At 30.4% G+C, this 24,864-nt stretch overlaps 2 protein-coding genes across 21 annotated transcripts in view; one reads left to right on the top strand and one right to left on the bottom strand.

Annotated features, from left to right (window-relative positions):
* Positions 1-11,620, top strand: part of LOC143192067 (TOX high mobility group box family member 4-B) — a 434,710-nt gene extending 423,090 nt beyond the window's left edge. For 5 of the 20 annotated variants that reach the window (XM_076397539.1, XM_076397550.1, XM_076397549.1 and 2 more), the window contains 8 exons: positions 2,694-2,813; positions 3,177-3,347; positions 3,611-3,847; positions 4,382-4,497; positions 8,432-8,747; positions 8,811-9,182; positions 9,281-9,453; positions 9,539-11,620. In XM_076397539.1, the coding sequence (XP_076253654.1) occupies positions 2,694-2,813; positions 3,177-3,347; positions 3,611-3,847; positions 4,382-4,497; positions 8,432-8,747; positions 8,811-9,182; positions 9,281-9,453; positions 9,539-9,605 (1,572 nt within the window). In that variant the 3' untranslated portion in view covers positions 9,606-11,620. Of the gene's footprint in view, positions 1-2,693; positions 2,814-3,176; positions 3,348-3,610; positions 3,848-4,381; positions 4,498-8,431; positions 8,748-8,810; positions 9,187-9,261; positions 9,454-9,538 lie in introns of all 20 variants that reach the window. The other 15 variants (XM_076397547.1, XM_076397555.1, XM_076397556.1 and 12 more) reach the window with 7 other exon arrangements.
* A 1,595-nt stretch (positions 11,621-13,215) lies between these two features.
* On the bottom strand, positions 13,216-22,547 carry Taf2 (TATA-box binding protein associated factor 2). The gene is made up of 18 exons (XM_076397475.1): positions 22,367-22,547; positions 22,242-22,294; positions 22,019-22,182; positions 21,731-21,965; positions 21,348-21,679; positions 21,130-21,298; positions 19,787-20,015; positions 19,477-19,676; positions 19,213-19,421; positions 18,918-19,157; positions 18,687-18,836; positions 18,525-18,624; positions 18,302-18,471; positions 14,830-15,206; positions 14,416-14,635; positions 14,036-14,357; positions 13,690-13,896; positions 13,216-13,634 (listed from the first exon to the last, which is right to left on the bottom strand). Exons 1-18 carry the CDS (start codon positions 22,425-22,427, stop codon positions 13,401-13,403), a joined length of 3,672 nt encoding a protein of 1,223 aa, XP_076253590.1. The 5' UTR covers positions 22,428-22,547; the 3' UTR covers positions 13,216-13,400.
* Positions 22,548-24,864: the final 2,317 nt, after the last annotated feature.

The following is a 24,864-nucleotide window of genomic DNA, read 5'->3' as shown; positions in this document are numbered from 1 at the left end:
GTTTGGACTCGGATTCCACAAGAAATTTACTATTTTATTTCGTGTCCATACAGTTGTGATAGTAATCGACGATTTGCACTGTTAAATGCAATTTGCATAAAACGCTTCTGGTTATTTTTTGAACTGTTTTAAGTTTATAACAGTAATTTAAGCTCGTGATTTAATATCAAAGCTGTAAATAGAACAGAATCGTACTAAACCAGCATTAAAATTACCCGTTTCGCGTAAAATGCGACAGGTAAACTGATAAATCAACTGGCAACGTATAATTTAATTAACGTATTAAAAGAATACGGTTAAATAATGTCGGATTTTTTTTTCTATTCGAATGCTGGATATTATTTTTACGGTTAACTTTGAAGAGCTGGGTTTATTGCCGATAGTGAGTTTATAACCGTAATTTGTTATCGCAACTATGCATTATACCAATAGCACTGTTAATCTTTAATCTCTTCTCGAAGAAGGACTCGCGAAACGACATAATTTACGATGAAAAGGGCTCAAAACAACTCCTCGCTAATTTACTGCATACTAACAGCTCCAATTTAAAATCGAAACAATGTAATAAACTGTATTAAAACTGAAAGCTGGTGGGAGACCACACACCGCGCATCCCAGATAGCCATGAATGAAACTTAAATGATTCGTTTAAAAATTCTTGAACTGAAATGGCTATTGGTGCTTTACAATATTCTAGCGGTGCTTAGATATTTTTCATTATAAAAATATAATATAAAGGTGCAATCAGTTTCTAAATATCCTAATTCAACCGAACAACTAATACAACATATTTACCAAATGCAGTAAATATTTAATTTCCTCCTATGAAAATAAGTGTCAAAGAATTAATTAATAAAAGAATAATAAAAAAAGAATGTATTTCAAAATTCCAGCGAAAACAACGTTTTTGTTCATTTGAGTATCTGATGTCAACCGTGGTCCTAACCTTAAATTTCGTTTTCTCAATACCCATTAAAGGTAAGTATTTCGAAGGATTCGAAAATGTTATTTTGATGTCTTATTTTGATGGATTCTGTTTATAAATAATAATATACATACATACATTTTATTATTAGAATTTCGTGAAATTACGAGGTACGAAAAGGGTCTTTAGTATTTTCGCAGCACTACGTGAGTCATCGAAGTCGCCATTAATGTTACCATAATTTATTACTCATTAACATTTGTAAAACATATTTTATTATTCATAGACCGAAACGAGCAATTAGTTGTACCCAGAAAATGTGTAGTAATAAATAATCTCAAGGAGAAACTAATTTTCAAATAAATATGTTGTAAAATTTTTGATACATCATTAATAATCTTAAGCAAGAACCAATTAAAATATGTCAGTATTTTTAAATTCCACGACCTTATATTAGATTTCTACTATTGGGAATAAAAACATTTTCGCTTACATATTTTTATTATATGATAAGTAAATTTAAAACCAACATGGCTTGTTCGTCGATTTTGCTCTCAAGAGATGCATAATAGTAATTGTGATTTAATCTACGACGTTCTTCATTTTTGTTGGTAAATATACGATGTATATACAGCACTCACCTTGACTTGGCCGTTGACCTGTATGAATCTTCTTTATGCTTCATATTATCAATCATCGGATCTTCAAGATGAAGCAGTACCACGACGAACAAAAGAATTGCGGGAAAATATTTGTATTTAATGCGGAATATTGTACCCACATTTATTAAAATATGACGTGGCTATTAACTATAAAAGGTTTTGATTTTTATAAATTTAATTCAATATATACTTGGAATATTATATTGGCACTGTTGATTAAAATACTTGAGTAATTATTAAATATTCGAATAAATATTATTAGTTTTTAAAATTAAAAACAGTAATAAACTCAAAGTTTTGTAGTCATTTCAATATTAATGAATATAGTTTACTTTTCACAACATTCTGTATTTCATCAAAGTAAGTCTACAAATTGCAGAGAGAATATTAACTGAATTAATTTTTTATGCAAATAGCCGTTAGTTTTATAAAAGTATTTTTCGCCACAATAAGTACTTTTCTATCGAGGAGTGATTACTTTTTTTATTCAATTTTCACTCCGAAAATTTCAATTACTCCGACCACCACTCCCCATCCTAACCCCTCACCTTATTCCTACATTCTTACCGCCCCACTCTACCAGCAAAACTTTTTAACAGCTTTGCCGCAAGCCGGTCGAACTTCGCAAATTATTCATTGTATTTAATTAGGCAAAAATAATAAATCCTGAAAATAAAAATGAGCCCTTCTGATTTATAATGTTCATATAATTCTTCTTTATTTTTCATACAAAGTTATGGGCCATATTTCTTGGCTGCCAAATAAATTACGTACAACGAGTATTCAGCTCAACTCTATTAAAGTTAGTTCGGGGGGTCGCCATGCAATGGAGCCACTATTCGGGGAGGCAGTCGGTTTCTTCCGACCATCGACGTTCGTGAGGAAGATGACGAATTCAAATATTTCGATAGATAACGTTTAATAATTTATAAGGAATATTTTCAGTTCTGAATTAAATCAGTTTTTTGTTATCTTAAAATATTCAAGTTTATTCTGAAAATTTTAAAAATTATATAAATTAAAAACAATAATAGCATAAATTCAAACAAATTTTATAGGATAAAACTTAAAAATTTTGATTTCTAATTTGGTTATGTTTGTTTTAGACATTTCATACGCCTAGTTTTGGCGATGAAGAATTTGATATACCGAATATTAATCCACAACAGCAACAGCATGCCCAGCAAGCTCATAATGAGCAGCAACATTATCAGCCGCCCATGCAGGTAAGCAGCTGTGTCTCTAAATTATGTTCTCTTGCTCTAGGTTGTTTTATGACATAACATGACAAGTCTTTGCGCAAAAAATTTGTATATATATTTCGCAAATATTAATAACAATGCAATCGATGTAATATATTGTTTAAAACAAATTTACCATAATAGATACGTAAATCACGCACTTTTTGACAAACTAAATAAATTTTAAATGTAATTGTCGATAAGAAACGTTATTAATGCAATAAAAATAGCTATTCAATTTTATTCAACTAAAACTGTATGATACTATGCTGTATTGTAGTATATTGTGTTGTAGTAGTTAAAACAGTAGTTATTTCATATAATTTCAACCTTTTTGTACTATTTCAGGGTATGCAGCAAATGAATCAACAAATTAATCAACAGCAAGAGGCTATTGGGTTGCATGACCCTACTGGAGGATATCAGCAACCACTTTATCTGTCGGGTCCTGATCATGGCATGGTTGGTCAGCAATACCATAGTCCTCAACCGAATTATTCAATGTCGCCCAGCCAACAAGTAAGATATTTTCTTTATTTCGGCAATGTAAATACATACATCAATTATAATTGTTATAACTATTTGCGGAATCATTATTTACTCATTCCTAGAATTACTGCGTTTTTGTAATATAATTCTAATTGCTAGTGGAAATAATTATACCATCATGATTAACAGCCCGTAACTCAAATAAATAATACCTGTTTTTATTTACATTGTTTTTAAATATAAACTGTTGCTTTTATCTACTTAAATAAAATTCAAAATAAACTCATATAAAGTATTATCGTTCACCACAGCAACAGCATAACAATCAGCTGTTAATGATCCATCAACATCAACAGCAGCAGCATCAGCAAATGATGATGAGTCATGGGCAACCACCCCCTGGACCTATGGCTCAGTATGGGGCTTCCCCACAGCATCCTCAGGGAAGAGGAAATAGTCCACCTGCGCCTCCAGGACAAGAGCATACTACTAGTGATGATAGTGATGACAGCACTCCTCATCCTGCAATGGTATGGGTTTATATGCTTGTTAATGACTATTAGTATTAGTATAAATTTATACAGTTTATGTATGAAGTTTGCTGAGGCCGTAAATGTTTTCTAACTATATTCATTGTATTTTGATTTCTTTATAGGTTTTTATAAATATACTAAAGTCTAAAATTTTAACAACTAATAAAAAAATTAGGTGTGACCATAAAATGTAAAAATTATATTTTAAACCAATATTTAACTTCTTGATGTATAAGATACAATGATGCTATATTAAATATTTGTAGAATATTTTAAATTCTGCACCTACATAAAACATATTCGACATAAACACACCATAATAATAACAAGGTCATACTTTATAATAAAATTCTAACAAACAAGTTATAAATAACTTTTTATGATTATTTTTTATCGAAAATACTAATTGTATATTGGACTTACATAAATATACTTAGAAGCAAATTCTAAAAATATAGGTGCAGTTAATTATTAATAATACATTTCAATCATCCTGACTAATATTTTTAATACTGTTTTTGTATGGTTCAGATGACACCAATGAAAAGACCCAGTCCAGAACCAGCAGACCAAGGTTTAGCAAAGGCACAGAAAAAGCCTAAAGTGCAGAAAAAGAAGAAGAAGAGAGATCCTAATGAGCCACAAAAGTAAGTGAAATTACTGATTTTCAGCTAATTTGGCTCAAAACCTTATTGACAGTAGATCCTTTATAATCATATTTTTTTGCAAACGGGAATATTACTATTTATTATTCTGTACATTAAGATTTGATAACTTTTTCACTCAGCCTGCTTAAACTCATTACCAACTTTTTGATTAGGCAACACAACAATCTTCTAACTTTAGCACAAAACTTTGTCAAATCGAAATAAATCTCATTTCGTCGTTATAAATTTACAATTTAAAAAATAAAATCCTAAATTAGGACAACAAATCTTTTAAAATTCAACGATGTTTCTCATTTAAAGTTGTTTTCTGGAGTTTGAAAACTTTAAATTCGCGTTGATTGTAAGCCCTAAAACAGTATTTGTGCAGCTTCCTTGTCTGTTATTCGTTGTATTCGCCCATGAAATAAAAAGAAACGGATAAAGAAAAGTATGAGAACGAGACTCAGTGACGGAGTATGATCGACGAGGGTTCGTCAAACAATTGGCAGTGACGTAGGTACATAACTTGCATATCTGGCATAAAGGAAACGGCAGATATTTTCCTCTCGGAAAAATCTAATGACTGACTTTGTGTAGGAATTTATTAGAGAGTGAAATTTCTAATTTAGTGATCCCATTCAGTTTCCACGCCGCTGATGTGTGGGTTGGGGGAGTGGAAATACTCCAGCTAAAATAAAAGATCGATTTTAAAGGGAAACACCAAGAAAAATGGCTGTTGGAAAATTCCATTTACTCTGAACAAACATGTTGAGAATGAAATGTAAAGAATAAACGGAGCTAAAATGTTTTTGAAAGGTTTTCAAATTTATAAATATATTTCTGTATGCTGATATGTTTTAGAAAATACTTGCTTATTTTCAGTAATAAAATAATAAGCAATATAATAGAGATATGATTAAATATTATATACAAGTTATTATTTATATAAGAAGTTATAGAGAGTTCTGTACTGTTTGGTATCTGTTCTAGAACAAATATTTTCTACTTTATTTTTCTAAAATGATTTCGAAATGTTTTATTAAGTAACTAATTGATATTAGACATAAATAATATGAAGTACATTTTGAGCTAATTTAATTTTACAAACCGTACATCGCACATTAACGATATTGAAAGGAGCTTTATCAGTAGGTCTGTCGTAATGTGTTCTCTGCGAAGCGAATATTCCAACCCCCTTTTTGTACAATTTCCACCCCAAACCTGTTTTAAAATGTATTGAGGGGTAGTTTACGGTGCGTTGGGGGAACATAAAGGCATTTTCAAAAGATTTTCTGTGTCAAAAAGCCGTAAGTGTTATAGAAATAAGACATCAAAAAAGATATATTGAGGAGCTAGATGGATGGGGAGTTATTGAAAATGTTGGGGCAGTTATAAAGGGAGAAATATAAGCGAATTATTAGAAATTGGATATGATGTATAGCTTATCTCACATATTAATATAACATTCATATCTAAAATTGCTTTTGAATATGTTACACTCTTTCAACTAAGAGTATTTTTTAAATCTATGCTTTTAATCTTCAATCAAATCAAGATCAAATATCTGACATCTAATAGGAGAATAGACATAGAAACTATTTTCGCATATTTTATTTTTTATTCTAAAGTATAAAATATGGTTAAGAACCCTAGTTTCTATTAATATTTCTTTGTTCTCCCTCCTAAAATATAAAGCAAAAAGTGAGGTAATGTATGAAAACATCCATGGTATAAATGTATGCTAAAATATTCAACAAAAAATATTAGCATATTCCATTCGAAAAACGTCAATTTCAATCTCGAAAACTTGCAGTTATGAACCGTTCTCTGAAACATGTCCACCGTATATTTTAGCATAAAAGCCAAAACTCATTTTATTAATATTTAACTAAAACTACTACTTTGTTAAAAAGATACACAGTAACATCTAAAAACTTCGAAATGTATTCAATGAATTATTTATAACGCTTTAAAAGAATCCATTATAAAATTCAGACTTTATCTGCATTTCATTCAGTTTTTAAATTCAGTCTATCCCCTATTCTTTGCATAAAACTTTGGTCTTTGCAACTTTTTTCTGGGGCCGTTACATTTTCAGTTTTATTGTTATGCTCACTTTATCTTTCTGTTTATCAAAAGCGTTCTAGATAATAAATTATGTTAGATGGAACGGAATGAATTTAGATATTATCTAAAGTGGAATTTTCGACTTTATAAACACAATAAAAGGGAACAAACAGTTGTGACCTAAACATTTTTATATTTATTTTAATTTTCTCTCATTTTCCTAATTTACATTTACCTGTTTTAAACAATGATACATTAAAAACAGCACGTATCAGATGTCAATCAAATGAAATCTGTGAGTTTATAAACCTAATTTCTGTGTTCGTGACTGTACATTATACTTGTTGATGACATTTAATCATTTCTGAATTAAGACTAATTTTTTTAAAGTCTGAAACATTTTTTTTCAAAATGTCAGGATAATATGCAATCCAATCCATAAATTATGAAGAAATAACATTTTTAATGCACCTTACGGCTATTATAAAGGTTATTTATATATAATTATATTAAATATAATGTTGTCTTTAAGTTACAAGTTCCGTACTAGTATGTGTATTTCGTATTCGTATTTCGTTAGGTACGTTTTCCGTACCTAATATTCTTCCTTATATTGAGAATTATATTTATAATGTTATAAATTAAAAAATTTATTTAATTTTGTTTACACATTATTATGTATTGAGACCTAATAATTTTATTTCTTTTTTCTGTTTACTTTTATCTAATGAAAATTAATATAGCTATTATCTATAATATTATCTGTCAGTTGAAGAAAACGTTTAAAACATGGTTTAAAACATAGTTTAAAACATTTTTGTTGTGTGAAACTGAACTGATTTCTTGTGTATATAACCTATAATATTTATAATAATTAAGTTGTCAGAGATAATAAAAGTAAAAAAAAATAACATACTATATATGATAATACAAAAAGAAAACCATCCTAAATGATACCAAAAAGGAATAAAATAGCACCTTAAATATCTCATAAAATGCCGATGTTTCCACTTTTAAATCAACATTTTTATTTCGCATTTTTACGGCATCACATAAATAAAGATAAACAGGAAGTGGGCGTTTTTGGGGCAATGAAACATTTTTGAAATTGAGAAAAATGTTTTACAGCTTCTCCTTCACTTCAAAGACTATATTGCCAACATAAGTTAATCAACTAATATTATTTCCTTGGTCTTGCCTACTTTCGGCTTTTTTATATTTGGATGATATATGTTTATTCATTTTAAATATGCAAATGAATTTTATTTTAATGAATGGAAATATAAGATGGATATATAGATGTTACTAACTATATTTTTTATATTACAATGTCAATTTATATAAAGATATTGGTTTGAAATGTGACTGAATTTTATTTAATATGGAATGCCAGAAATTGACTCTCGCTAAGATAATGCACTAGTAAGATGTAATATTTCAATAAAAAAGGGATGTTCTGAAAAATTGGCCAATCATAAAAAATGCATATCGTATGAGCAAGCTTTGGGGTGGTTCAGCCATAATCCTGTCCAAATACTGCAATAAATTGTTACAGCAAATTTTCTTCACATCGAATGTTAACTTTATGGGGCCATATAATGTCTTTTTCTTTTTGCCCTTGAAGATAAACGGAGGGTGATGTCGTTTGAGCGTTTTAATGGACTATTTTTATTAAGGGGGTAGAAAAATCAATGGGTATTTTGTATTCAGTTGTTGTCTCCCTTGTTTGTCCTAGCAATTTTTATGTAGTTTATACTGCACTTTGATAAGATTAATCAAATTTTATATGAAATTAATAATATTGTTTGTCAATATTTTTCTATAAATAGAAATTAAAATATTTTTCATTTGTGTTTCCTCATTTCAGACCAGTATCAGCGTATGCTTTATTCTTCCGTGACACCCAGGCTGCTATTAAGGGTCAAAATCCAAATGCAAGTTTTGGCGAAGTATCCAAAATAGTAGCTTCCATGTGGGATGCTCTCGATTCTGAACACAAGAATGTGTACAAGAAGAAAACCGAAGCAGCCAAGAAAGAATATCTTAAAGCACTTGCCGCGTATAGGGCTAGTTTGGTGTCAAAAGGAGCTGGTGAAGGTGAAGGTGGACCTATGTATGGAAATTATGGCAATTATAATGCCGGGCCTCCTGGAGGTTCTCCTTACGGGGGATATCAACCACAGGTATGTCTTTGAATTTGAATTAAACGAGATGTATGAATTAATCGGTCAATTAATTTTTTGCAGGGTACAATTCCATCCCCACCAATAACATCTGGAGCACCAACACCTCCATCCCAGTCTCCTATTAATAAAAAACCTCCACCTATGATGGGTGGTATGGGTGGTGCATCTCCAGTGCAACAACATCCCGGTATGATGCCTTCCCCTATGGGAGGACATCTTACCATGCAACAACATATTCAGCAGCAGCAGCAGCAACACAACAGCTATTTGCAACAGGTTCCACAACAACAGCATATACCGGTCTCTCCGCATCCTCAACAAGTACCAATGTCACCACATAACCCGCACATGCAGCAACAATCACAACAAAACCAACCCCAGCAACATATGAGTCCTCCGCCAATGGTTTCGAGTTCACCACCCGTTTCACAAGTAGGTATCGTAATTTTTTAAATATATATATATATTATACATTGTTGCCGAATACTAATATAAAAACAAAAACGTTAAGTTTGCCGTTTTTGACATAGGCTGGACCTCCTTCAGCTCCCCCATCTCAACCCCAGCAACAAACCATGACTTCCGCACCTATGAGATCCCAACAAAACTCTTGCATACGCCACGGGTGCCCCAACCCAGCCATTACCAATCCTGAATGGGAAGATGAATATTGCAGCAATGAATGCGTTGTAAGCCATTGCCGGTAAGTAACTTCTATTATAACTGGTTATGTTAAATGGTATTGTTTCCGGAATTAAAATCACTAACATATATACTTGTTATTATAGGGATGTTTTCTCGAATTGGGTGGCAGGCAACAAGAGCCAGCAGCAGAACTTCTCGACAGTAAAATAAACCAGAGACTTAACTAGGGGACAGATGCAAACGCGATTGGTTAAGAATTATGATAGCAATACACATACCCGATATAAATCAAGAATTCTAATTAGAGCTAGCAAGTTTGTATGAAAATTTTGTTAAGAGAGCAGTATCGATAATGTTAAAATTGGATAAGTGAGAGGCTAGGCTAAGCAAATTGTAAATAAATTGATAATCACATTATAGATGGACAAGTGAGGTTGTATTGGCAAGCAATAGGAGCAATACGATTTCGTCACCAGTAGGTTACTCAAAGAGGAGATGCTATTGTAATCATGGTATTATATTATAACTTGTACTATATAAGTAATTATTGCTGTTGCAAGTCAGACCAAAATTCCAGCAGCGACTAGACTATATTAAGTTTGGTCCGCCTTGTAAAATCAAAATGATAAAAAAACACTTGTTACGTGCTATGTAAACTGCATGCTATTCTCTTGGAAACTGTAGTTAGACGTGTCCAAAGTACATATAATTCAAACAATACTTAGTTGCGTAGTTAGGTCTTTTATCGTAAATTCCTCTAATTACGACCTTTTTGGGCAACTGTTCAGATGCGGTTTAGTTGGGATTTTGGTGTACCGTTACGAATTTATGTGACAACAAAACCTCGAAGTGCAATTTTATGTCCTTGGATTAAATAGTAACTCATAACAGTAACCACTTTAATCACTTTATTTAGCTGAGCTAATAAATTCAAATAATCTAGGAAAATATAAAAATAGATCATTCGCTCATTTCTTACGGTTGGTCCCAAGAAGAGGAAAGTTCCTTATTAAATCGTAAACCTTTTCTGGATTTTAAAGAATACATTTATACCAGATTCGTGAATTGTATAAAGTATAAATAATCACTGTAAATATAGTAGTTATATTTTAATTTTGGGCATAATATGTGGCTGGGAGTCAGCAAATTATGGTTTTCCGCATAATTTATTCCTTTTTCCTAAGCTAAATTTGTTTTTTGCAAAACCACTACACGAGAACAGTCGCAAGAAACTATTTTGGTGATGGAGTAAATTATGCAAAAGATCGACAATATATTTTAATGTCTATTTCCGTTTTGTTGTACATAGATTCCTAAAACTTAGTGAGTAGTACAATTATTTTTATATCATTGACCAATCAAAGTTACGCTTTTTTTGTCGATGTATATAAATTTTGCCGTTGTTAATTTTATTGTTATCGATGTGACAATGGAAGGAAAATTTCGTGCGATCATCCTACTCTAGTATTAAATACGTGCTGAGGGATGTACCGATTTTTTGGTATTAAATTGTTTGTGTTATTGTTTTCAAAGCCAATATCATGTTTGATAGTTCGAAGAGTGTTAATTTCGTTTACGCTGCAGCTGCAGCAGACGACGGTTATCTCCATATTTTTAATATACAGGGGATACGCAACTTCGAATTATCAAATGCGTTTTTATTATTCATAAAAGGTTTTACCAAATCTAAAGCAAATTTAAAAAATCTTTAGGTTCGATGAATCTTTACCTTTATATTCTTTAATTAATTTTATCTTTTTATACCATCTAGACTGCTTAAAGGGCTCGGATAAAAGCTCCTATTGTGAATTTTTTATTTTTTAGTATTTTGTTTTATCTTAAGATGTTTATATTTTAGTTAGGCATTTGTTGTAACTTAGTTTAACTGGTGCAAACTTCTAGTATTAACCGCATTAAAATAGAAACTGTCAAGATATTTATACAATCTAGGAAACAATTTTGAAATTGAATTTTAGAATTTTGAACATCTATTTTAGCATGGTTAATACCAAAGATTTTGTAAATGTTGAAAAGAAATAAAATGAACCGAAAAAGTATCCAGTAGTTGTATAATATTAAAGCCAATATGAGCTTTAAAAATTATTTAAGTACCTATAATTTACGTTTCACTATTACATTGTAAATAACATAATATTTTATCTTGACAGGCACACACTATACTATGTAATCAATAATTAATATTTAAAATAAATAGATTCTACTCCGTTCTGGGTTTTATTTCACGTTCGATACTCATTAAATTCCATCTGCGCAGAAGCCATGAACTAATAACCTTATTTGCAGAAATAGTATTTCTAAGTCTAAAATATACTATAAAAGTATGTTACCATATATAATTCAAACGCCTGTATTGAATTGTTATTAGATCTGTGTATGTAGAAATTATATTTTAAATTATTTAAATATTATTTAACGTTTACAAAAAGTTATTAACTACTGACTTAATTTTTTTTTCATTTTGGTTATTTATACACATTGTTTAATAAACTAACAACTGTACTTTTTCACATACATTATCTACTATTATTATTAAACATTTTAAAATAAACTTCCGATAATTTAAATACCAGAAAGTTTAGTTAAAGAAAAATATTTACTACAAATAATATGTACTTTACGTTTTACGTTGGGAAGTATTTTCTCGCTTTAAACACTAGCAATAATATTCTAACATAGCTACATTCCAACGCTTCAAAGACATTTTGAAAAAAGAGAAATGAAGATGGAAGCAACTTATGTTTTCATATACAAATGCATTTCTCGTTTTCGGTTCTGTGATTAAGTAAAATACTTTTTGTTACATTTTTTAAGGACCTCCATGCGCATATTCTTTCTAATATGTATTTTCACTGATAGGCGTATTTGTGAACCAGTAAAAAAATTCTTTTCCTTCACCATTTTTATCTCTTGAGTTCACAATATCTCCATTATGCCGTTTTATAATTAGGGGAGGTAAAATAATGTTTTCGGAGTCAATAAAAAGCTGTAAAATTTACAATCAACTTCCCATTCACAAATTCCCTTCATTTTGTTTAATCTTTAATCAAATAGCTCTAATGAGTAGCTCTGCTATCCCATACACAAAAACTTAGTGAATTCACCAAACAATTTAATAAAAGACTGGTGTTGACGAATACTTCATAACTTTAAGTAACATTATCTTCAGACTCGTTTTCGAATCATTACATAGCATTTTTAATTCGCCGATTAAATATGGGATATTGTTACATATATTTTCTGAATTACAGTACCATTCTTGTAGTCTAAATACCAGTATATCAGCTTCTCTAAAACGATAATATTTGCTAATAAATAAAATAAAATGAGAGTTGTTTAAAAAAGTTATTGGTTTGGCCTTCAAAACCAGCTATAATAGAAACAAAAGACGTCCACTGCCTATATACTGTAATAGAAAACTACCAAAAACTCGTCAGTGTTATGGAGGTTGTTTATAACAATGTTGCGATCAAATTAACATGTATGAGAGAGAAGAAAATAATCGCAAATTTATCCTAAATAATTAGTGGAATATTAGAAACAAAATTGAGATTGCTTATAATGAAGAACTATGGAGATGGAGTTGTTATTAAATATAATCCATAATGCCTCCCTCCATGATGTAGTCAGTCATAGGCATCAACCATAGAAGACATATAAAAACTATACCTTAAATAAATATTAAGTGTTAAAGATTAATAATGTACAGCTAAAATGTGTAATTTGGATATTTAATTTAATTCTCAAAATCAATTGTATAAATTTAATAAGTTTCAATAGTTGGTAAGAATAATGCAAAAAATTAAATAATCCTGCTTTAATTGAATGTTTAGTATGTAAAATACAAATCATAAATTGTGTATATAACTCTACAAAAAAAAACAATACATTAAAATATTCCTTATTTACATAAATGATATTAACTCTGTGAATAAGTGATAACTAATATAACTAATGAAATTATATTTCATAACATAGACATATTTTTTATGGATACATTGGTATGTCGCCACTACCCATACTAGCAGTGTTAGGGCTAGGAGTAGAACTACCTGAACTTAATGTTTCTTCTTTAATTGATGCAATAGTAGATGTTAGAAGGCTTTCTTCTTTAATCTTAACTTTATTTGGGTCCTTTTCTTTCTTCTCCTTGTGTTTGTGTTCGTGCTTATGCTTGTGCTTATGTTTATGTTTCTTCTTATCCTTCTTTTTCTTCTTCATCTACAATTCATGCAATTATATAAACCACAATTTGCGTTAATAACATTATCATTACTTTAACGCCAGAAGAATCAGTCTTGTCTTTATCTTTATGCTTTCCACTACTTGTACTAGTGGCATCTGTTTCCTTTTGAAACATACCAGGCTCAAAACCAATTGGACCACTTTGACCCATTCCTGGTAACGACACTGAATTATCTGAGTAATATTCTTGTTTAGGTACAGGAATATCACTCATTTGAGCGTCCAATATTGGTTCTTCCTGCAAAATATAATTCTTAGTTCACACCTTCAATCATTCTATAAAAAGATCTAAATTTGAATTGTATTATGTTAAAAATATCATATCGTAAACTACCATATGTTTAGCTAAATACATAATTTATAGACAATATGCAAACCTTTAATTTTTGATCAATCACTACTGGTACATCAACATTCATAGGAACATCCATGTTATTATCTATTATAACATTAGATGATGTACTTTCTTTTATTTCAGTCTTTATTTTTGGCATACATGTTTCCTTCTTAATATTTGGATTATCGGCATGAGCTAGTTTTGGAATTGCAGTTTTAATTTTTTTAATATCTGGTTTGGTGAGATTCATTAATCCCGCCAGTTCTGTGAGCGGCAAACACAGCGGCCGTTTAGTACCATATAGTGTATAATATAAGTCTACTAGATCACAACGAAGACGTGTATCATGAGATAGACCGCCACTAAAATTATTCAATGTATTATTTAGTGCTTCACATAACACAATATTTACAACTTTACTTTATATTAGCCCATATTCTTTCAACCAGTGCTGGATTATCTAGACGAGATTTAAAACCCCTTTTGAATGGTGGATTTTTAACAATAATTTGACATAATTTATGTCGCAAACCAGGATCAGGATCATTCTCTAAAAGATCTAGTACATAGGAGAGATCCTCCGATTTTCCATCTGCTTTTACAAAGTCCACTAAGCATTCTAAAGCAGCTAATCTCACGTCTAAAAAAGAAAAAAAAATCTTATTTATAGCTGCATAGAAATGAAAACTGATAAATCGTGAATAGTAATTTAATCGTAGAAAATCTGACAAATATGCAAATAATATTTTGTTAAAAAGCCAAGATGGTAGTTGTCTTAATTTTTATAATAAGTTGGATTGTTTATATGCTATGGTTATTCAAAAACATGCTTACCTATAAAATGTCCATATTGAGAATAACTCTTAAATAATAGAGGTCTGCTTGGCAAATGACCAAATTTTTGCAATTTTCTAATGGCTTTCAAACATTCTACTGAAAGTGTGTATTTATAGCATGGCAATGCTTTTTCTAAATTTAGAAGTCTTGTAATTTCTTCCAAAATTAATTTTGTTTCTGTACTCAAATTTTCGGCCGTTATCGGAGTTCCTTGGGTCACCACTGACACAACAGGTGTTACAGTATTACCCAATGCCTCAACTAAAGCGGCCCTGTAATAATTATCCGAAAATCTGTTCTTTCCATTATCATTATATTTGAAAAGATCTAGTAAAAATCTGATCACATCTGGGGGACATATTCCATGGCTATTTCTGAAATTAATTGAAAAAAGTAAAAATATTATATAAAACATTAATTTTATATCAATGATATATATCGCAAAATGATCTATTCATATTCTGAAGTCATAACATTAGTCCCAAACGTTTCGCCATAGTAAAACACATTTTTTTTGGCAAAATTAGTTTTTTTTTATTCAACATAATTCCTTTCAAGGGTGGTATTTTTCGATACCATTTTTGTAGTTAGTACGATTTGTCCTTTGCTTCAAAATAGGCCCCAGTTTCGGCGATCTCCTCTTCCTCTTCGACAAAAATTTCTTCTCAGCGAGCATTCTTTTGAGATCTGAGAACAGGAAATAGTCGCTGGTTGCCAGATCTGGAGAATACGGTGGATGAGGAAGCAATTCGAAGCCCAATTCATGGATTTTTGAAATCGTTTTCACAGACTTGTGATACGCTGCATTGTCTTGGTGAAGCAGCACTTTCTTTTTCTTCAAATGAGGCCGTTTTTCGGCAATTTCGACCTTCGTCTAATAACGCATATACATATTAAATAGTCGCTACTGATGGTCCTTCCTTTTTCAAGGTAGTCAATGAAAATTATTCCATGCATACAGACGCCATAACCTTGATAGCCGACTGTTGCGCTTTCCCACGCTTTGGAGCGGGTTTATCGTGTGCAGTCCACTCGGTTGACTGTCGATTGGACTTCGGAGTAAAATGATTATCATCCATTGTTACATATCGACGCAAAAACTCGGGTTTATTACGCTTGAGCTTATTATTAAAAGTAAGCTCGCGCGGCACCCTCTTTGCACTGAGCTTTCTCATACCCAAATATTCGTGAATGATATGATGTACACGTTCAGTTGATATCTTTAGAGTGTCTGCTATTTCATTCAATTTCAATTTACGGTCATTCAAAATCATTATGTGGATTTTTTTTATGTTTTCGTAGGCAACCTCTTTTGGGCGTCCACTGCGTTAACCGTCTTCGGTGCTCATTTCACCACATCTAAACTTAGCATACCAATCCTTGATGGTTGATTTTCCTAGGACAGTGTCCGGAAACTCGGCATCAAGTCAATTTTTTGCTTCAACTGTATTTTTTCCCTTCAAAAAGCAATCTTTTATCAACACACGAAATTCCTTTTTATCAATTTTTTTCACAATATCAAAAGTTGCTTCACTCAAAATGCTATAATTTACAAACTAATGATCCGACAGATGTCAAATTTATACACGCATCTTTTGAGGGTTAGGGTAAAAGTAGGGTTGAAGGTTAGGTACTAAAAAATGTATGGATTTAATTCTAGTGACGCCATCTATGTGCCAGGCTGGGTACTTTTCAATTGACCTGTTAGGTTCGAATCATTAGCGATATTTTAGATATTAATGCGATTCTGCTTTCAAGGCTTTTATTAATTTTTATATCGTACAATACTATAACATTTTAAATTAATCTGCTCCCTCCATACTATTTCAGATAATCGAAGATGTTCTAAAACATTTGCAGTTTTTGTGTGTTCTCTTATAATATCTCAAATAACTATATGTAGGCAGTATTGAACTAGTTTTGATAATGATATGTTGAATTATTAGAATATTGATCTACATTAAGCTAGAAATGTTTTTTTTAATTCGTTCAGAATTAAACATTGTATATTTATAAAACTTTTTTCATAAACATGCTTTAGCATAAAATATGGGGTAGATGTGGAGGTTGCAGAAACTGGTATATTAGTTTTTAATATACTTCCCATATTGTCTTAACTTCAGCTTAAGTAGTTTAATTTTATTTTAATTAGGGAAAAACATATTAATGTATTTATCCTGTACTCGTCTGCAAATATTGATGCAAGTAGAACACAACAAAATAATTAATATGAATAAATTAATTTGTAAATTAAGATTTTACTAAACATCTAATGTAATCATGTAATTAATAAAAAAACATTATGGTTATAAAAAACTTCAAGGAACTTGCAGAAAGCGACATTTGACAAAATTTCTCTCTTCAAAAAAGTATTCTATAATAAATGCTGCTTTGAAAATAATGTTACTTTTTACTTTTCCAATTTAATGCGTATTTTATCAAAATAATATATCTCTGCTTGTACATTTTTTTCCTTATATGTTAGAATATTTGGGAAATACATTCTGATGTATTAATCCCGTACTCGTGTATTAATGGAACTACAACAGAGCAGTAGTAATAAAATAATTAATTAATTGTATATAAGTATTGTAAGTACATCTAATGTAAGATATTAATAATTTTTTATATATAATTATTATATGATTTATAAAAATATTAATTAAAAAATCTTAGAATATACGCCTAACGTGAGCTTGGAACCACAGGCTTAGAGATAAATCTACCGACTTAAAGACAATCCCAGACGTTTTAGCCAGTCTTACACGTTAACGGCGTGACTCGTATAGTTGTTCCACATCGAGTTCTAGGCTGTTGTGTATGGATAATTCCAATTACAAACCAAAACCAACAATATGTATATCCATGTCCTTGCGGGATTCGAATCCCTAACTATCGCTGCTGCAAGAGGACTATCTTGTCGCATTGGCCACTAACTACCTACCAAGCCGGCTATTTCATACAACATATTCACGGATTGTTTTCAATCTAACTGCATTAAATTTTATTTTTTTAATAATATATATTTTTTATAAGCTAGACATTAAACCTTTTATTCTAAATTCTGATATGACCATAGTTTTTGTGAGGGACTTATTTAACTGAATTGAAGTGACCGATGAGAGATGGCTATAACTACTTCTTAACACCTTTCAACTTCCTCTGTCAAATTTCAAATAAAAGATTATGGTACAATTGCCATATATGGTCTTTTCGTATTTGAATAATTATAGGACCTCCCGCCAATCCAATGCTGCTTCTATAATACCTCAACAGTTTAAATGTGTGACTCAATAGTGCGAAAAATATTTTCTTATACATGAAGATAAAAAGATATAACTGACAACAAGCAACTCTAAAAAAGAGTATTATCTGAATACATAAAAACTTAACTTTGACCAATGTGACCATATAACCTAGGTCTTTCAAATGTCCTATATTAGGTAATATAATTTGAGATAATATTTACCTTACACCAGCCATGGCTAATGGAATTGTCTTTTGTAAATGATAATGCTGAAAATTTTGAAAATTGTTCTGTTTAATTATATGAGGTGCAGCAAAAGAGCCAAAAAACTTTCTAAATATAGCTAACATTGCAGGGGGACCGGCCCAACTAGCTACCATAGCATTGGCAACCTATAATAAACATAAATAACATATATTTGCTTCTACATTAATTTTTATACTACCTTTGTTAAGCAATGAGCTGCTCGGCATCTCACTTTATAATAACATTGTTCATTTTCTATTGTGTGTGTTAAAGCTGCTCTTGTTGGTGGAGTTGGATATCTAAAACAACAGATATTTATTTTACCAACATTAATTCGATTGAATTATAGATAAAAAATAACCTTTCCAAAGCTGTAATGGCTTCAATTTGAGCTGTGACATCTCGTTCATGTCTTAACTGGTATTGCCACTGATAATCAGGTTGTTCAATCACAACAGACCTTAACAAAGTCATTTCTGGGTCCAATCGTATCCATAAAACTGGAGAATCGCTAAAATAGTAAAATACTATAGAATTATAACAGTAAAATTTGTATTTTGTATTTATAATTTTTATCAATATTATAGCTTACTCCATTGCACTTAAATCCATATCAACTTCTTCTCCAGTACAGAGAGGAATTTTCTTTTTTTTATTCCTTCTACTTTTAGAATGGCAAGTAATGTCTGATTTAACTACTGTATTTTCAATCTGCAAATTATGCTTAAATGTTCCATCTAATTCTTGAAGGGTAACTAATAAAGGCCCGACATATTTTCTTATTCCAGTTTGTGAAGTAGCATCTTGACGTATTTCTACTTCTATAGTATTCCTGTGGAAAATGTTAATCTTAATTTAAAATTTTAAAAAATTGCATGCAAAAATACCTTTTTCTATTAAATACAGATGTCAAATGAAATTTTGCATGACCTCCTGTTCTTACCCATTGATCAATGAAAACTGCCATATCCTTACCGGTTACTGTAAATATGGCTTTTGTAAATACATTTGTACTGATAAGCATATGGCCCCATAATCCACTCCCTATTTTATTTGAAGCTGCATTTGTGGCAAGTGAGAGTTGCTTATTGAATACCTATGCAATATTTTAATAATTTCCATGCAATCATGATGAAAATCTGATGTATTACCTGAAGCAATAATTCCTGTCCTATTCTGTGCTCTAACATTCTCATCACTAACATAGCTTTTTTATATGATGCTTCAATATACATTGGAGACATTGTATGGAGATTTCTGATTGAGAAATAAAATTTCTCTTCATGCTTATTTTGAGATGATTGTGCCATATTTGACCCTTCTGGAGGTGGTGTAGGAGGCTGACTTGGATCTTTAAAAATATATATATTAGGCATCCTGTTTGGGTATTTTGGATAAAAATAAATTTTTCTTTAATAATAATGTTTACAAATGATATAATGATTTCAGTATAGTACTTACCTAAAATAATTCCACCATATTCTTCTTCATATTTAACAACATCCTGAAGCATACTATGAATCATTTCTCTATATTCATTATTACCGAAACTTTTTTTACAATAAAGGCCACATAAATATTGACTTATTCCTTTATTTAACCACATGTCGGACCAATTCTGCATTGATATAAAACATCCAAAAAACTGTTCAGCAATAGCTTGAGCCATTGATTTTCGTGTAATATATACCTAAAAATAATAATAATGTAGCTTTACACAAGTGTCTTAATACTAATAAATCGAATCAATGTAAATTAAAAGTTCCTTCAAGTAATCTTGTAAAGATGAAATGATTGAAGTGTTCTAAAATATCAATATTACAATAATAACCAGTGCCGTATGATATTTTACTAATTACATTGTTCAAAATATAATATCAAACAAGACAAAAACCTATAAATCCATAGATGATGTAATGAACCAAAATGTAAATTACCCCAAAAAAATTACTATCCAGTTTGTACATTCTTTTATTAAAAATTGGCCTGTTCGTAATTTGTCTCAATAGCACTTCATGTTTATGTAATAGCTCCAGGCTTTCAAGGAAAAAGATGGTAAACAGCCATCAAGTTATATTAGAAACAAATAGTGATGTAGAGTTGCCACATATCCGAATGATTCCAAAGGATATGCTATTCAAGCACACAGGCTTACAATTTCTGGTGTAACTTGTATTTTGTAATGATCAACAAGACGCAGAGCCGATCACTAAGTGTCGACTAAATTTCTAAAATTCATGCTTCTGGTAAGTAACTACATGGCTTTCTCAAGAATCAGAAACCTTTATTGAATATTCACTGACATTTTTGTATATTCACTAGGCAGAAAAAGATGTACATCCAAAAGCAATAAATATATTATGAAACAAAACATTCTTTACTTTACAGAAGACTGCGACGCACGGGATATATAAGTAATAGTAAAGTTGATATTCATTTATTTAAAATAATTGTAATATCTTAGAGCTATTTATATTGAATGCAGGATAATTAATTGGTAATTAAGTTATTTTCAATTACTTAGTTATTAATAATATTAAGATTACTAATTAATATCCCTCAAGGCTATTGATGTTTCTCAATTTGCAAAGGTTACTGGTGCAGGGGTGAGTGCTCAACATCAATATAATCTAATAAGGCTTTCAACCCAGGTAAGTGACATGATGAATATTATTATTCCTGGTTATGTTTTACTTTCCTAAACAATCAGAAACATCCATGCCCTAATGGGGCTCAAACATGTATCAACTGAATAGCTTAAGAAGCATGTTTACTACATATAAAATATAGTGAACTTATATTACCTGATCAATAATAACAGCTGAGTGTAACAAATTGACACTTAAAATACTCATAGTAGCATAAGAATGGAAATCTTCATATGACTCATCTACAAATACCTGTTTATAACAAGAATAAGGATATCTATTTGAAAGAGTTTCTTCATAAAACTCAAATGCTTCATGCATGTAACTAAAATTCAAAATTAAAGTATTATTTCTGAAGTAACTTAGCAACTCACCGAGTAGTAACTTTTAGAAGTGGTAATAAACCCGGTAAACAAAAATGTGTAACTTCATGCATATAAGGATCAACATAAATTTCAAAAGGTCCAACTGCTAAGGAAATATTTGGAGCACATGTTGGAACGTTTAAGGTATAATGATATGTTTTTCTTCTCATATCTGGAGTATATACTACTTCTATTAAATCTCCATTTGATACTGCTGTCATTTCCTCATCCACTGTAAATTCTAACTTCCAGGTACAAGTTTCTGCAAAACTATCTACACAAGGAAACCATAAACGGGAAGAATTTTGATGACCATAGGTGAATAAGTGAACTCTTTCTTTCTAAATAATAACAAAGTTAATAACAATTTATTTTATAGAACAATGAATTACCTCTGCAGGTGTTAACTCTTTTTGGTCCTTCTGTTCTCTTTGAGGGACTACAAAATGAATGCCCCCTTGGGGTTGCTCCAAGGAAAATTCAATTCCTACTCTTAATGCTGTTCCTTCAGCAACCAAATGTGAAGCTTCATGTGGAATTGTCACAACTAATTCACCTGCACTGTTGTCAGGATCTGTTTTTAGTGCAGCAAACAAATGCTGAAAGGTATATACACCCAAATTTCTCCTAAAATATATTAATTCTCAATAAAACTCTTTTTGTAAAAGTGCAAGACTTACGTATCATTATCAAATTGACATACATCCAAAAAAGGATCAAAATATTGAAAATGAGCTTCATAATGGTCATTAAGGAATACTTTGTAGATCCTGCATTGTTTAGCATTTAGTTTGAGAACTCTTAAACTATCCTTCAAAGGGACAACAGTTAGCTCAACAAACCCCTAAAACAGTTAATGCAATAATAAAAACATTACATACTATTAAAAATGCACTTCCTTACAATTATGCTTTTCCTTTCGAAACTTATCCCTGTTAAGCTTAAAATCTGATGAGCTAAAGGTTTGATAAAATTTATTGTATGTTATGTTATGTATCAAATAAATATCAATCAAGTAAATCAAATACCTAATTTAAAGGGTCTAATAGTATCGCCAGTTTTTTGCTCCGTTGCTGTTTCCCGGTCCATTATATATACAATATATTAAAAGATCTAAATTAATATAGTACGATATTAAACATTATAGTTTTATTAATTCATTCATAATCAGCATAGAGTAAATCTTTGATAATAAAAAAATTTAAGGTTAATTGTTTTGTATTTGATTCTCTCCCAAAATACAGAAAACTTTATTGGTTGGCGACATCTCTTGACGCTATTGAATATTGAAATGTTTAAAAGACTTCCTGTACTAATGCCGTCAATTAAGTAGTGCAATGCTTATAGATGGAACTAGGCTATCACATTTTTAATTTAAATTATCTAGAACTTATTTCAATTTTCTGTTAATGACTGCTGAATATTGCTGTTATGTTTTATACATTATTATATTTATGTGTACTTTTATTAAATTATGTAAACTGTATAAATATATAGAATATGTATAATATATAAAATATATTAAAATATATCCTGTTTTAAAATGAACTTTAATTTGTTTTTTTTATAAAATAACATTTTGATTTAATACATAAATGAATAATAATTAATATTAAATAGTAACAAGACAAAAATTCTCAGAAAGGTAAGTTCGATTATTTGTTGGTTTCTTCTTGATCGCTATAGAAATAATTTATTTAAATATTTGAGAATTATTGTTGCTTTATTCATTGATTCCTGTTATTTAAACACTCATCCAACAGTCACTCTTTCAGGGTACAGTAGCTCTCATTACAGTAGCTCCCAGTACAGTAGATCACATTTAAATTAACGGAGCCGATGATTGAAATAAGATCAGAAAAAATCACTAACATATCAGTCAGTACCAAGGACGGCAGTGTTGTCAATGTCGACATAATAGTATCTTATTGAATTTGTTTAACGCTTTAATCATTTTAGTAGTTAACTGAGAGATAATTTTCTCTAACTACATATAAAAAATTAATTCAATCTAATTATGTAAGGTTTGGTAAGTGATTTATTTTTTCAACTACTTTTCGTTTACGTCAACAATGAACTAATTTTTTACGGGCAAACTTTAATTTATTCAAGATACTATAAATCACCAAAACTGAAATGAGATTTAAGGTGGTATACACAATTGAACTAACGGATTTATTTTTATATGATGTAAACTATTTATTCCCACATTTTCTCGTAATTGTTGTTATAACTTTTTTTCTTACTCTGTTTACTAGTGAACATTATTCATGTAACAGTGAATTAGACACGATATTAAGGAAGATTTATATATAATACCTAAAGAATTTGGTATAATAATGACCTAATCATTTTCTAATTTTCAGTAAAATGTCGCTATTTTGTTTGTCGGTTTGTAACCTTTAATTATTATCATTGTTTTAAATAATGTTGAAATCATTTGAAAACAGTGTTGACCAGTATCAACACAAATTGAATTTTATAGACTAATTCAACCACAAGTTCCGATGCATCAGCAGAACGCTGTATGTCTCTTTTTAACTAGACTAAAACGAGAAGGAAAAAAACTCCGAGTTTGAAACAAACTTCACAATTTTAAAAACTACATTTTGCAGAACCTTTGACGTCATCTGTAATGTGTATTAGCTGTTTTGTGGAAAGGACTATAATTTGTATTCTTTATAATGTAAAAAATGTAAAAATAAATAAAGTCTAAAGAATCATATTTTTACCAGGACCTGGTTTGATATATTTCTATCAACCGAAATTGTTGAGATATTTTTAAAACAATAATTTTGAATTACATCATAAACGTTGTTTTATTTTGACTTTTGATTACAATTTGATCTAGTATCCTTTAATTATTACAATCTCCGCACTTCGCAGAATAATTTTATATTAAGCAAATATTCTTAACAGATAACGGATAGTAATTTTCTTTTCTATTTTTTCGTAAAACCCAAAAGTTGTAAATGGGTTGTCTTAAGATAGTATTAGAAGAATCAGCGTCTGGCGAATACGATGGTGGAGATAGGATATATTAGCATATCTCTTCTGGCTCTAACACATGCTCCATATGCTTTACAGTATTGTAGTGTCAGTGACAAAGTTAGTTGATCTTGTTCAGTATAGGAGTACCAAAATAGATAATGATTGGCTTACGTGGAATTTTTTGATACAGAAGATTTCATTTTAAAGGCTCTATACTGCTGATATCCTAACAACAAAAGAAACAGTGCTTGGCACATTTCCTGTCATCTGGCAACAGTTATCTCTCTGTCTAGAACTATGAGTGGCTATTAATAAGAGTCCCAAATGTACTGGAGACTGGAAAATATAGATAATCATCTTAATATCTTTTGAGTTCCGGCGAAACAATAATAGAATATAAACCTAATTATATCACTGGAAGGATTCCCAATTAATTGAGTAGAATCAGCAAAATACTTCGGCTTTCATCCCAATTGTGAATTAAATTGGAAACATCAGTTTAGGCAAAAAAGCTGAGCAGATCAGACTCAGTGTT

Source organism: Rhynchophorus ferrugineus, unplaced genomic scaffold (genome assembly GCF_030347505.1).
Source record: "Rhynchophorus ferrugineus isolate W39M unplaced genomic scaffold, kcgeb_rfMv2 rfM2, whole genome shotgun sequence".
NCBI lineage: Eukaryota > Metazoa > Arthropoda > Insecta > Coleoptera > Curculionidae > Rhynchophorus > Rhynchophorus ferrugineus.
This window is presented reverse-complemented; position numbering and strand designations above follow the sequence as displayed.